The 14,495-nt window shown below is 43.9% G+C and overlaps 1 protein-coding gene across 3 annotated transcripts in view; it reads right to left on the bottom strand.

Moving 5' to 3' along the window:
• Positions 1 to 285: 285 nt before the first annotated feature.
• GRIA1 (glutamate ionotropic receptor AMPA type subunit 1) overlaps positions 286 to 14,495 on the bottom strand; it is a 306,213-nt gene continuing 292,003 nt past the window's right edge. For all 3 annotated transcript variants that reach the window (XM_059417205.1, XM_059417204.1, XM_059417206.1), the window contains 2 exons: positions 10,969 to 11,103; positions 286 to 3,128 (listed from right to left, as the gene is read on the bottom strand). In XM_059417205.1, coding sequence (XP_059273188.1) covers positions 2,928 to 3,128; positions 10,969 to 11,103 — 336 coding nt within the window. In that variant the 3' untranslated portion in view covers positions 286 to 2,927. The remainder of the gene's footprint in view (positions 3,129 to 10,968; positions 11,104 to 14,495) is intronic.

Genomic DNA, 14,495 nt, shown 5'->3' with positions numbered 1-14,495 from the left:
GTATGTCAAACCTTGCCCCCCATGAAGGTGGAAATGTGGCCTTTGGAAACCATTATCACTTGGCTTTTTTTTTTTTTTTTTTTTGGTTATCCTATTTGAATGAATAACTCAAGAGTGAACTAGTTCGGCTGAAAGGACTTATTTGAGAGCTGTTTATGAATCAGGAATGGTGGTTACCATTGAAAATGTATTAATCTTAGGTTCGGCAATGAGGAAATAACATAACCTCTAGAGCTCTGGCTTCAGAAATGGCACAAAAATGGAATGGACAAATATGAAAAGTAGGTAATGGATCCACAGTGATTTAATTCTTGGTGATATTTTCATTTTATGCAAATACCAAAAGAAAAAAAAAAACCCTGGCTACTTGAAAGAAAAACAGGAACCAAAATATTTAGTGTTTGATCAAGCAAAAATCTTTCACACATCTGCTAAGAGAATTAAAACAAATATAGATGTTAAATAAAAGGCCCAGGTACCAAAGAGCAAAATTTAATGAAAGCCAGAACTGTTAAGTATGGATTCCTGTTGAGAAAAATGTCAATCTCTTTCAGAGTTTTCCCATTGCTCTATTTTTAAGAAAAGTGTAGTAAAAATACATAATACAAGTTAACTTTTTTCTTGCTATTGTTTTCCCCGTCACCCCTCCATTGATAAAAACCTTCTTCCTCTAGAGTCTTGGACCCCACACAACATAGACCCTCGTTGTTAGCTTAGATGGTCTCTCCCTCTCAGATCATGTTACTGGTGAGCTCAGTGGCTGGAGAGGCATTTTACCAAAGGCAAAAGGTCTTTGAAGCATGTTGATAGTAATAGGGTTATTTCCAACTCCTCTGAAATGCACTCCCTAATGGTGGGTCATATCAGATTCTGCAGTGGTAGTCTACGAGCGGAAAAAAATCTGGTGGGAGGGCAGGGGATGGGGACGACATCAGCTGGCAGTAGTGAAAGGTAAAAATCCATCGTGACGGTCCTGCTTCACGTACCATGCCCACACTGACACGTGAGAGACTGGACAGCACTTGAGTTGAAAGAGTGAAGAGTTTGATTTGGGGATGGTTCTTTGCTACAGGTGTTATTAGGAGAATGGGAGACACATAGAGATGGTGGGTGTCCACTGAGAGAGTCCACAGATGAAACCAGTCATGTTGCACCTACTTGTTGGTAGGCTTCCAAACCTTTTGTTCGTCAGTTGCTAATAAACCCCTAGCAGAGAAGACTGGATAGAAGTAGGGGGTAAGGAAACAAGCCAGAACATGGTCATCAATAAAAGCTAAAGACACATGGCACACACTGAATCATGCACCTAGGAGAGTGGCTGCTGGACAGTTGGAAGCCAATTGCACCAAGAATGAGAGCTGGGATCTCCAAGAAAGCTATGTGCCAGGAACCCCACTCCCAACTAAAGTTGCAGTCAGCCTGGGCTTCTCTCCATGAACCCTGTCATTTCTCCAATCTTGCTTTAGTTCAGCTTTATAGTCACAATCATGGGCATATTGAGTCTGGTATTGGACTAATACATCCTTATTCTGTCTTAGCCAGGGGGAAGGTCAGCCTTCTTAGAAGTTGGGGTCAGTGATCTTAAGGTCCCCCAATGTCATTATCAACTTCATTCGTCTTCATGTCTTCCTTAAAGTTACTCATCCTTGGGCATTTTACTTTCTAATGTGACAGAATGTTACCTGGCCACATGCTAAAACACTTTCGAATGGACATGAAAATCCATATTCTGTAGGTCAGCAAAACCCCAAGCTTCATATTTGGTCTCTGAATCCTAGGACAGGACACACCATGAAAAGTACTCTTGCTTATGGGCTTGCATGACGCTTCCTCTTCCAAAATTCTTCCATCCTTTATTTTGTACTTAGTTTGCATAGCATTTCCTCCCATATCAGAAGCTCTGAAGAGAGGGTCTACTCCACAGTGGGGTTCCTGCTCAGATGTCAAGCAAATGAAAAGTGAAAATCATGGACAGTATCTCCCTGGCTTTCAGCTATTTCCAAGGCTATACTCGGTTCAGGAGGCCAATTCAGCTAGCAGAGTGCCTTTGGACTTGAGCATAGCAGAAAGACGTACTTCTCAGCACTGAGGATGACTCTGTGAAGACAGCATACCATCCCATCTAAAGCCTGTGGGATGGCTGTTACACATTAAAGGAAGCTTTCTTTGAGCCTCCAGCAGTAACTGCTTGTGTCCTCCTCTGACCGCACATCTGCCTTTGCCCTCTCCACCACCCTTGGTCTGAACTGCTTCTCGTCCGTGTCCTCAGCTATATCAGGGCCTAGGAAGTGCCCTTCCTGGGGAAGGCAGTCCACTCCTTCAGCAGTATGCATCCTCATCCATGGCTTGCGGCTGAGAAACGGAGGGTAACTTAGAGAGCTCCAGTGGTGAATTAGTTTGAAGGTTGCTTTTTTCCTTTTGCTTGCTTGTGTGGTAGAATGAACCTTTAATCTCCAATCCGAAAACCGAAGAGACGTGGTGGGGAAGGAGTTGGGAGTAAGAAGCCAGGAGGAGGAAGGGGCCTAACAGAACCTGCAAACCATGGGTATTAGTAAGAAAAAAAATATCACACACAATAAGACATATTAACAACCGAATAAAAGAAAACAGTCCAGTTTCCTCATTAATGTTCCCGTGACTCCGTTTCAGAGACACAGGCCTATTAGCGTTATTCCCCCCTCAGTGCACGGCACTGTTGTTCATCATCCTCACTGAGCAAACGGAAAAGTGTGAAAGAACATCAAAAAAGGAAAAGGGACGGCAAAATGATTTTTCAATTCTTCAGGAAATTCTGTTGAATCATCTTCCTTGTGGTCATGGTGGTTGGTGGCGGTTGCGTTTCGTTTTATTGTTTTTGGCACTGAAGGGTTTGGGATGGAACTGGGGGAGCTTGAGCGTGCTCCCCAAGGGGTCTCCATCTGCTCCAGTTACAATCCCGTGGCTCCCAAGGGCATCCCTGAACTGTGGCTCATGCAGGGAATTGACTGCATGGACTTGGGGAAGTCGTGGCTGACTACCCGGCCGTTTTCTCCACTCCCGCCACCGCTGGCTCCTGCCCCACTGTTACGTGGGAGCGTCGATGTCCGTATGGCTTCATTGATGGATTGCTGTGGGATCAAACAGAAACCCTTTTCAGGAGGACCGGGGGTTCTTCCCCAGGTCCTTGGCAGTGATTGGCAAGGAGAATGAGTCAATGCTGGCCTTAAAATCTCACCCTACTTCTCCTCCCCATCCGCCTTTTCTCCTTAACTTGAATGCTAACCTTGGCTTCCCACAAAGTCCCAAAACTGCTGAGTGGCTCTGGAGGAGTCTAATCTCCTTTCTGGATCTCTCGTTCTTTCTGTGCAGTGAGGTGTGTTGGACTGGGTGGTCACTAAGATCCTTTCTAGCTCTTATATTCTATGATTTCTAAAGATGGACTATGTCCATGGTAGTATTAAGGATAATAAATATTGCAATATTACCAAGTGGAAAAGTTGAGTAAACTTGACATTTTAGTTTTGGTTCTGACATCAACTAGTTGTATGGCCTTGCACGTACCTCCTTACCTCTCTAGACTTTTAAATCTCCATGTTTGTAAAATGTGATTATCTACGCATCTGCAGAATTTTATTAGCAAGAACAGTGCTACTGCATGAAAAATTATTTGAAATTTTTTTAAAGGAGTGTGTTATCATTAAAATTTAAAACTACCTTTGCTTTACTTCAGGAAAAATCCTATCCTACCTTTAGTAGCATGCATAATGGGAATGGAGGACTTATTTGACTAATATTCAAAATGTAATTGGAAAGAAGCATGGGCTAAGGGAAAGAATACATTCCAAAGATCATTATCTGCATATCAGCTGTTTCCCCAGCAGCACACGTATAATCTGACTTCCAGACTGACACATCAAATCAGTGCTGCTAAGCTTGGGATTTCCAGAATATTAGAATTCTAGATATGAAAAGGACTTCAGTGATCACCCTGGGATCAGATGGGTGAGGTGGAATGTTCAAGACCACAACCTGGAATTAGAACCATATATTATTAGATAAGAGGAAGGGTTCTGTTCTGAGTTCCTTTGGAGAAAGAAGCTTCATGACATGAAATCCAAACCCTTCTCTCTTCCTGTCATTTCTAATCTCCCATTAAGTGATACCATAGAATTTTTGGCTTCTTGGGGATCAACATAAAGAAGAATTATCTATGAGTTGAACGTTTTCTGAGACCAATCCTACTGATCCTTCAAGCTAATTCGGTTCTCACCTACTTCTTGAAGACATTCTAGGTTGTACTAGCAAGTATTTGGCTCCTCGCCCCCACCCAGCCTCGGTGCTCCTACATTATATGTGCTTTTATAATGGTTCTGCTTCTGCTGATGTAAGTTTTGTCTTCTTTAAGAGAGCAGCTCTCTGGGAGAAGGCAAGGTTCATTTCTTCCCATTCCTTAGCAGTCTCCTATAGAGTCCAGTATATAGATGTTTAATAGATATTTTAAATTTGTCTTTAAAAAGCCAACCACCTTGGACCCTTCTCAAAAAGTTTATGTGCTTTCTCCTTTGCATATTGCTATGATTCTAGCCATCAGAGAAGTCAGTCAATCTCTGGTGGCCAGACAGACTTAAACAGCAGTTTGACCTAATTTTTGTTTCTATTGTACTATGCTGAGAGTCTCCTCTTACTACCGGCTGTTCTGATAATGTTTTTAAGGGTTCTTTTTGAAATTCCTGATTCAGACAGATTTGCCCCAAAGGATGCTCTGCCCATACTGGCTCTGCCTTCTCAAACCTCCAGTCTTGATTTATTTACATTCTGTTTTCATTGTCTTCCACTCAAAAGGAAGTATGACCTTGATTGCATTCTTCTAAGTGAAGGCCAAATAAATATGACTGTGATGCTCTATGGGGGAAAGGTGAAAAGAAAACCCAAGGAATTAATGGTTACTGGTTCTCACTTGTGTGTGAGGGAAGTATGGAACCTTCTGTGGATTAGCCTGGAATGTTTATCTTCTATGATTTTTTTTTTCTGCTACATCCCTTTATTAGAAAATAAAGTTTAAAGCTCACACAGATCACCTCGGGCTTTGTTTTTCAAAAGGTCTCATATATACCCATAATATTTCATTGCAATTGGTGGTATTTGATGAATTTATCTTAAAGGAGAAGATTGGTGGCAGATTAGTATTGGTCTGATATAACTTAGCCGGGCATGTAGCTAAAACCCTCCAAACTTACACCACTCAGAAGTGGTTTTCCAGGAAGCTGAGGGCTTCTCTGTGGTCAATGACTCCATCCTCCCATCGACAATGAGTGCTACCTTCTTACTGGCTTCCTTTCTAAAACATTTATGGGATCTTAGGAGAAGAGATGAATAGAGTCAAAACTTGGGAGTGGAAAGCAATGCTAAAAATGACTAAATCATTAATTCCCAGATTTGACTGCACATTGGAGTTCTCTGGGGGGTTCTGAGGGAAACACATTGATGTCCGAGACATACCCTCCAAGGTGCTGACTTACTAAGTGTAGTGTACGGCCTGGCCTGAACATCTGGATTTTTGAAAACTCTTCAGGTAATTCTAATATGCAAGCAAGGTTGGTATTTATATCCTTCACTCTACAGAGAAACTGAGGACTTATGATTGACTGATTTAAGGTTAGAGTTATCTGTCCCCTAAAGTCAAAGCAGATGATGTCCTAACTGTGCCCCCTGTAGCTAAGCTGTCACAGGCTCATATCATTCTTCCCCTTGCTTCTGCGAAATGCAGTTCTCCCTTGTCCATCCTTGACGTACCAGCCATTCTTAAAGTTCATCTTTACAGTATGTTTGAAGCTGATGCTCAGGGAGAAAAGTGTGAGTCAAAAGTCCAGCCTCAAAGTCCCCCAAGTTGTCTCTTCAGAGACTCATTTTTCTGTGATTATATCCTAACTTTTCAACCAGTTGCTTTTCTAAGAAAAGTCTCCCAGCCACTGCCCATCCTAGAACACCCTAATGAGAGCTCAGACCTTAGTGATGACCTCCTACTAGCACACGTGCTATGAGCCAGAGTGACCGCCCGGTGCGGAGGATGCACCCCACATTCCAAGTCTCCCAGCTGGTTGATGATTCCAGGGAAGCATGCAAACCTCAGCTGCCGTGGCTTAACCACAGCTTGTGTCATACACACAAATGTTTCTACAGGGAGCTAAGTTTTAGTTTAGTTTTAGTTTCTACAGGGAGCTAAGTGGGCAGTAATATAGACCCTGGTTATCTTTGATAACAGCTAAGGACTCAGTTCTGGTCTTTTTCCCCAGGTAGAGGAGAAGCACTGAGGATCTGAGACTTCAGTCTGGACTGTGTCTTGGGTTGTGTATTTTTGCTACTATATGACCATTCAGATTCTGCTCAATGGAAAAGTTGTCTGAAGTCCCTCCCTGAGTCCCCAACTCTCATGTTCTTCCCACAGTCTTCCTGGGCCCTGGTCATCCTGGACTTCTTCCCATTTCTGGGCAAAAGTTGTAGTCTTTGGGTCTCTGATACATGTGCATCCTTTGCAGGCAACTCTTTCCCCCTGGTTAATTCCTTCCACATTTCAACTCTGCTGGACATCAGTTTCTCAGGGGAACCCCTGTGACCTGTCCCAACCCTCAATCCCTGATCAGGACTTGACAGCGCCAGCATTTTTGTTCAAACCCTCATTGAACATGTAAACGTGTACATATTTTTTTCTGTCTTCCCATCACACTTGTAGTTTCCTGAGAACAGAAGCTATGTCTGTTTTGTTCCTGACTGTGTCCCCAGTGCTGAGCAATGCCTAGCATACAGTGGTGCTCGGTATGTCTTTGTGGAAGGAATGCCTCCAGGGTGCCTTCCCACTCTGCCTGTGACACCTGCTGTGTGTCTTGCTTGTGTGACTTGTCAAAAGGGAAAGGGACTCAACAACACACAGGCAAAAGATGACCTATAATGGATGGCCTCAACAACTGCATGAGGAAAACCTAAGGATAGGGCTGCATCTTATTTGTCTATTACTGTGACTGCTGCTGGAGGAGACACATAGTAGGTATTCCTGTGTTGGAAGTCCAATTCTGTTTGTCCAGCTGCTAGCTTGTGTGACCTTCCTAGGACAAGCTCCTTAGCTTCTCTGAACCCCTATTTCTTCATCTGTAGAACTGCAAGCCCAACACGTTACTGGGCTAATAAAACTGTATATAGGGGCACCTGGGTGGCTCAATGGGTTAAAGCCTCTGTCTTCATCTCAGGTCATGATCCCAGGGTCCTGGGATTGAGCCCCACATGGGGCTCTCTGCTCAGTGGGAAGCCTGCTTCCCCCTCTCTCTCTGCCTTCCTCTCTGCAGAAGAAATAAAATCTTAAAAAAATAAATCTTAAAATAAAATCTTAAAAAAATGTATATAAAGCACTCTGAACATGGAAGTTACTAAAAACATGTCTTCTTCCTGTCTTTTCCTCCTTCTTCCCCTTTTCTACTCCCTTCCTTTCTTTTTTCTCTCTTCCATGCACAGCGAGGAAGGGCTCCCTAACTACTGTTGAGAAATTAGGGCTTGGCCCTGAACTATGTTTAGAGGCTCAAAGCCTTAAAGTTGGCCAAACACTGTGATCAAGGAAAGGAATAAGAGGGAAGGTTCTTTTTTTTTTTTTTTTTTTTAACATTTGTGCAAGGTTCTGACTAAAGGCCCATGACACTGTTAACAGGGCCATTTGTGTGAGATGGAGACCCCATGTGTGTAAAGAGTTAACTGCCTCTGGGTAAGGCTAATCACAGAATAATAAAGAAAATTGCAAAGCTGTGAAGTCTGAGAGGCAAGTAGATGGTATTTTACTTTTCTCCTTTGGATAAGAGAGAAGTTGATGGAGCTTCAAAAATGAAGGGTTGGGTTGACCAATAAAGACAGTAGAAGCATCTTTTCTGCATCTCTTTGGAAGACTAAAAATTCTATGAGGAGCCTTGGTGAATTGGGCTGAAATTGTGCCAACCAGTGGAATTAACTATCAAAGATCATGGCGGAAGACCTTGGATGAATGATTCTAAGAGATCCTGGCATTGGTTTCTGAGAAATTCAACATCTTTGTAAAGGGGAGGGTACCAATGTCCCCAAGAAGTTCTGACCTGACTCAGTGGCTTCCTCTAAGTATTGTCTTAACCTGAATGTTGTGACTTCGGTGGTAAAAGTCATTTGTCTAGTTTTAAGAGGATCCTAGTCTTGAGCCACCCTGGTACCATTACCTGACACCAACCATGATTAGTGGGACATGGTAATCCCATAGAAAGGGCCAGAAGTCTAAGCACTTCCTGCTTGGTGGATGCCCGCTCTCATCAGATTTTATGAGCACAGATGGAGCCAGAACGAGCTAGGATGATGTTGTCTGTGCTTCTAGGCTGGGTGGTCTTGATGGTTGTAGTTGCTTACTCAGCAGTTCTCCTACATGAATCACCTCAGCCTTGAGATTTTCTCTTTAGGGTACAATTCCACATTAATTTTACTAATAGTTATCCTATGTGTGTGGGATGTCCAAAGAGAAATTAGACACAGCTTCTTACCTTCAGTAACTTACAAACTATATAGCTCAAAAAACCTAGGACCTGTAAGTAGGGGCAATAAAAGAAGTTTTAAAAAGACTGTGGCTGGTCATTAATAGGAAATATTATAAATCCTAGTTATCATTGTTAGCATTGTTATTTACTGAGAGCTTATCATTACTCAGGCATTTTGCCAACCCCTTTGTATTTTTCAAAGAAAGCTCACACAATTTTAGGAGATATGTATTGCCACTAGCCCCATTTTGCAGAAAATGAGGCTCGGAGAGCTACTGGAACTTGTCCCAGATGACACAGTTAACAAATGAAGCAGGCAGGGTTTATGCTCAGACACTCAGTCTCTATAGAGTCCGTGCTTCAGACCACCACATGCACTGTGCTCTAGGGAGGCAGTGAGAAGGAGATACTGCATTGTGGACTGGGCCAATCCTGGGCCCTTGGTTTGGGTCACAGTCTATGTGGAAGGTTTTGGAGGGTTGTAAAGAGTGTAGCCCACCTAGCTCTTTCTCTGTTCCACTCTTTGCCTCCAGAGTGGCCTTTCCTCACTTTGGAGGGTAAGATATGAGAATATTTAGGTTGAGGTTTTAGATGGAATGGGCAAAGAAATCTTTGTTTAGGTTCTAGGAGACCTCGTTGTGTTTGTCAAGCTTCTTGGAGGTCTACCCTGGGTTTAGAATTTGAGGCCCATGCTTTTGCTCTGCTTTGTCCTTTCTGAGAAGACCTGGTAGTGGGTGAGCTGGTCAAGGGCAGGAATGAGGTGTTCCTAGGTCCCCTGGTTAAAAACCATCATACTACCATCCCTTAATTGTTCCATTGTTATTGTATCTTAGTTAAATTGCCTTTTAAATGGACCCTGTGGGCAGAAGATGGAGAGAGAGATTAGCCTGCATTAAGGCACATGGGTGGGAAGCATGAGGTGGGTGGCTGTTGTGCGTAGTATGTAAGGAAAGCAGATTGTTGGGGAGGGGAAAGTAGGCTGGAACCATGATGTGGAAACGTTGAATGCCAGGACAGAAGGTCTGAATGGCAGGACATAAGGCGCTCCTCCTCCAACTCCTACTCTCTGTGTACAGAACCGAATATAGAGTTTCCAAACAGGGGAAGCAAGTGTCCAGCCATGTCTTCTCCAAGAGTGACCCTGGAGATATGTGTAGGGCTGTTGCCCCAAGGCAGGGAGAGGCTAGGCAGGAGGCTGTAGTCGTGAATCCGCAGTAGGTGTACTGAGCTTCTATGGACTTCTTAGGGCCCATTCTAGGAGAGCAAATCCTACCAGTGAATCTTCCTAGTCTAGTCAAGCCAATGTCACAGCCCTAGGGGTATGTTGCTCAGAGTGACTGTGTTTTCTCTCTACCGTCATTGGTCTGAGTCCCACTCATCTTTCCTCTTAATTTTTGCCTCATCCCGGAAGCCTTCTCTAATTCCCTCCTCTGTATTTCTATTGACCTTCCTATTTATAAGTTGCTTCACTGAGTAATTTTTCTGTGTGGTTTTTTGTTGAAAGTGCCGATGGTCACAGATCGCATCTCAGTCCTGTCTCGTCGTGATGTCTTGCTCATGGTGTTGCTCACATAATTCATACTTGCAGAAATATTTTCTTATTGAAGCTAAGTGAGGAAGTGTGAGGGGTCTTGAAGGCCTTTTTTTCTAAACTCTCTTTGAGGACTGGAATCTCTGTCCTCCCCAAGGGTTACTCTTCCTCTACTTGTACACCTCCTGTGATGGGATGCTTGCTATTTAGTGGGACAGTCCATCCCATTTTGTGGTGGCTTTGAAAGAAAAGTTGATCTCACTGTGTTAACATCTGTTCTCCATAGCTTTTCGTCATTAGTTCTGGTACACTTTTGGACCCCATAGAACTCGTCTATTTTTTTCTACCTGAAAAGTCTTCATATTTTTATAGACAGGTCTCATATCCTTCCTAATTCTTCTCTTCTCTGGTTATATGCCTTCAGCTATATTTGATGTGGTTTGGGGTCATCTAGCTAATTTGCTTAATCTTCTTTGCCAAAATCTGTATCACAGTTCAGTGGCTAAGAAAAGACCCAATTCACTAAGCATGGCAAGATTATCTATCTTGCAGAAGGTAGATACACCTCTTCCCCTATTTTGGGAGCTATACTTCTGTTAATGCAGCCTCAGGGAGAATCTACTTCTGTTGCAGCCACTCTTGCCTCACACTGTGTTGACTGTCCACTTGGACTCCTAAGTTTTAAACTCACCACCCCATCTCTGGCGGCTGCAGTGCTTTCCCAGACCTGACACATCCCATTTTCCTTCCTTTCTCATAAGCTGTCCTCTTTCTTGTCACCTTCCTCATCACAGATTTCTGCCCTTTGCCTCAAACGGACCTCAACCTCCCATCACTCCCCACCCTTTCTAGTACAGGGACTCCCAGGAAACCCAGTGATATCACAGAATGGGGTAGGAAAAAGGCCTGGGGAGACGATGCCACCTTCATCCGCTTGGATTCGCTACGGGATTTGTAGCAGAACTCGATTAAGGCAACCAGCATGGCTAGTCCAAGTCCCCCGATCAGGATGTAGAACACGCCTGCCACATTGCTGAGGCTCAGGGCGCTCGTCTTGTCCTAGGAAGAGGAGGAGGGAAGGGGGGAGGGGAAAGAGCAAAGTGAGCCAGAAGGCTAGAGCGCATCTAAGCAACAGCATTTGTACACACAGACACTCAACCCCATCACCCTTTTTAACCTTCAAAATAATCGGAGAGGCTTTTTATTCATTGACAGAGAGCTGAATACCCCTAGGAGAAGTGTGTGTGTGTGTGTGTGTGTGTAACAATATCCCAAAGCATCCCTGATTATGTTTAATTTATAATTACATTTCCCTCCCTCCTCAGTGCCTGTTCTGGGGCAGGAGACACCACAAATTCAGGGCAGATTCTGTCAAAATCTGCATCCTTGAGCTTATTACCCTATTCTTTCAGACAACGTGTGCCTTCCTTTTCAGCTCAGTTCCTGTCCCCAAGCCTTCTGTTGTGCAAAGCCTCAGCTTTGCCTGTTGTTTATGTCTCGGAGTGTTTTTCTGAGTTGGCACTTAAAATGAACTTTTCCCTAGATGTACCTATAATTTCAATTTAATAAGGCAGTCGTCCCCCACATAATAAAGACCAATCAATATATACCTTTAACTTACTGATCTGAGGCCCGTCTAAGGACAAAGGAAACTGGGGGGCTTGGAACAGTAAAATGGCCCTGAGATAGAAAAATGGCTCTGTTAAATCCTAATAATTATGCTTAATTGGTGTCATTTTTCTGTTGGAGGTGTTTGCTAAAAGACACTGTAGGCAGATGCAGGTAGCTGAATTTAGAAATCTCTGTTCCCTCTGGTAAAAGATCTTGCACTTGTTCTGGATGAGCAGAATTGTGGAGCAGAAGTGTTTAATTCCTAGGGCTGGAGAACAAGTTCCCATCTCCAGGAGTTGGTGGACAGAGCTCACTTTGTGGAGCCTGAGAAAGACCATCAGTCTGCTGAGACTGTCCCTGCATTCTGTCACCTCCAGTTGGGTTCAAAACTGGGAGACTGAGGGGACTGGGGACTGTTCCCAAGTGGTAAGAACAACTGAAGGAAACTGGTGGTCATGGTGGGAATACCAGCTCAGAGAGTGGGGAAACCGCTCAATAACATTCTTGACATGGGCAAGTGAACATCTTTAATTTATATCTTTAACTCTTGGAAGAATACTCATCCTCAGATGTCATGGTGGCACTAACATCTTTGCTTATATTGTTTGCAGATACAACAAGTTTCTCATTGAATTAAAACAAAATGCACACCTCCACTGGCACAGATACCCGCCACGGTTGGTTAGTTGGTGGCACAGGATAGGATATAGCTTTTAGGTCTCTGCATGGGCTCTTTTTCAAGTGAGGAGGGAGGCAAGTCCCACAAAGGGTGAACAGTCTTGCCCCAGGGACTCCTTTGACATCTGCCTATTGGAATCTGGACATGTGAAAAGGGTTTTGTTAATGACTAAGTCAGTGGGCTCTCCCCTAGTTCTACTTGGTGCATTGTACAGGATTCAGCAGGGCTGGGCTTGGGGACCACAGCTGGCAAATAGCAGCATGCCTTCTCACCCCAGAAGCAGCCTTGGCTAGCAGAGCTGTAGGATTATCTAAAGCACACCCCTTTGGTGGCTTCCTGTATTGCTAAAGCAGATGGCTCTTGAATATGGGTTACACTTGGCAAGGCATATCCTGGCTTGGGAAGCAATGGAAATGATTATTCCAAGGGGTAGAATTTCTCCTGCTCTGGTATAATGGCCTGATAAGGGATATGTGCAAAAATGAGTTTGGTGCTTGGTTCAAGAGTTGGCGGAACAAGTAAATTCCCACTTGGCGTTATTTTTCAGAACACTCAAAATGTCTCCCTGTTAGTGGTTCAGGAAGTCTGCCATTCTGCTTCTGGAGAGTCATGCTTCGGAGGCCTTGGAGGATTTATGGTTAGTAGAAGTTCTAATAAAATTCTTCTGCATGGAACAAAAGAAGTAAAAAAAACCACAAAAAACCCAATGACCAGGCTCTTCTGTGTGGACAGGGCTAGGAATGTGGTGGGGAGGCATGTTAATGCATCACCAGTTCACTCCTTAAAAAAGAGTAGTAGACAGTGAGGCTCCGAGGGAGTGGATGGGGAATAGGCTTGGGGGAAGGTGGTACACAAAAAGCTAGGAGAAGAGAAATGAGGTCCTTCACATGCTGATCAGACTTTCAGTAACTGTAGTACAACTTGCTTCCTTGGTCACCAACACTTTCTGTTTTCTTCCTCATGGGTTTTTTCAAGTTCAGGTTGAGGATTGCCTTCAAGGATAACGGAGTGGAAGACTTTGTTTGTTTGTTTGTTTGTTACTATCTTCAAAAAACCCCTAAGAGGGCATCTACCTCCTTGACCATAGATGGCGGGATGTCTACTTCTGGTATGCCTGGGAAGGAAGCAGTCAGTTCTTCATATGAAAGTAGGGAGAGGGGCATATTCTATGTAACCATTGAAGAAGGAACATCTAGTGACCAAGTATCTTACTGTGTCTGAGGTGGAGAGCATCCTTCACTTCTGAAGGTCTCTGGCCCATAGAGGTGGCAATATACGTGTGTTGGGGGACACATCCCATACAAACAAAGAGGGCAGCCAGATGGTATGGGGACAGCCACCTCTTGCAGGACACACAGTGCCAAAATAATTCTTTAGTGGTAGGGATGAGGGAAGACCTCTGGAATCAAGGGGGCATGTGGACCCTATCACTACCAATATCAGAAAGCACACTTGGACGCAGCCTAACTATCTAAAGCTGCTGTACTCTGATAGGGTGGGGAAAGAGATGCTAGGGTTGCTCTCTTCTTAACTCACATAGTTGAGGAGTTTACTTTTAGGCAAGGTTTTATGGTTTCCCTTATGCGTGCTATTTGCTTTTTAAGAATGCTAACTTTGATTTTTTTTTTTTTTAAAGGGGCCTAAGGCCATGGTCTACTGTTCAGTAGCTATTACTGACTCTCTCGGACTCACTCTCAGAATATGATGGGCTATCTAGGGGCAGGGTTAAACATCCATTTAAGTACCAGAGCTCTGATTCCTCCTCTGGCCCATAGCGTCCATATAAGAGGACACGTGTCCTTGTGGACTTGTGTTCATGTTTCCTGGGCAAACAGCAAGCTTCCCAGCTGTGGCAAGGGAGAGGGGAAAGATAGAACCTGAGTCTTCTGAGCACCCTTCTGGAGGACGCCATTCTCCTCCCATGCCATAACAGCTGTGCTCCCAAAAGCCAGGCAGCTTGTTGGTGGGAGTAAAAAAGTCACAACTTGTCTTCTGCCAGGAGGGAGAGAAAAGAGTGACAGCACTGAGAAGAATGACAGGTGAAAAGAAAAACAAAACAAAAAAATCCATCTTTCAGAATTGTTGGGCTAGTCATCTTGGTGATGACCACCCCCTGCCCAGTCTGTCCCTCTTAGCCTGTTGTGTTGAATTGCCATCTCCC

Source organism: Mustela nigripes, chromosome 12 (assembly GCF_022355385.1).
Source record: "Mustela nigripes isolate SB6536 chromosome 12, MUSNIG.SB6536, whole genome shotgun sequence".
NCBI lineage: Eukaryota > Metazoa > Chordata > Mammalia > Carnivora > Mustelidae > Mustela > Mustela nigripes.
The sequence above is the reverse complement of the archived record's forward strand: the minus strand, read 5'-3'. Positions and strand labels throughout refer to the sequence as shown.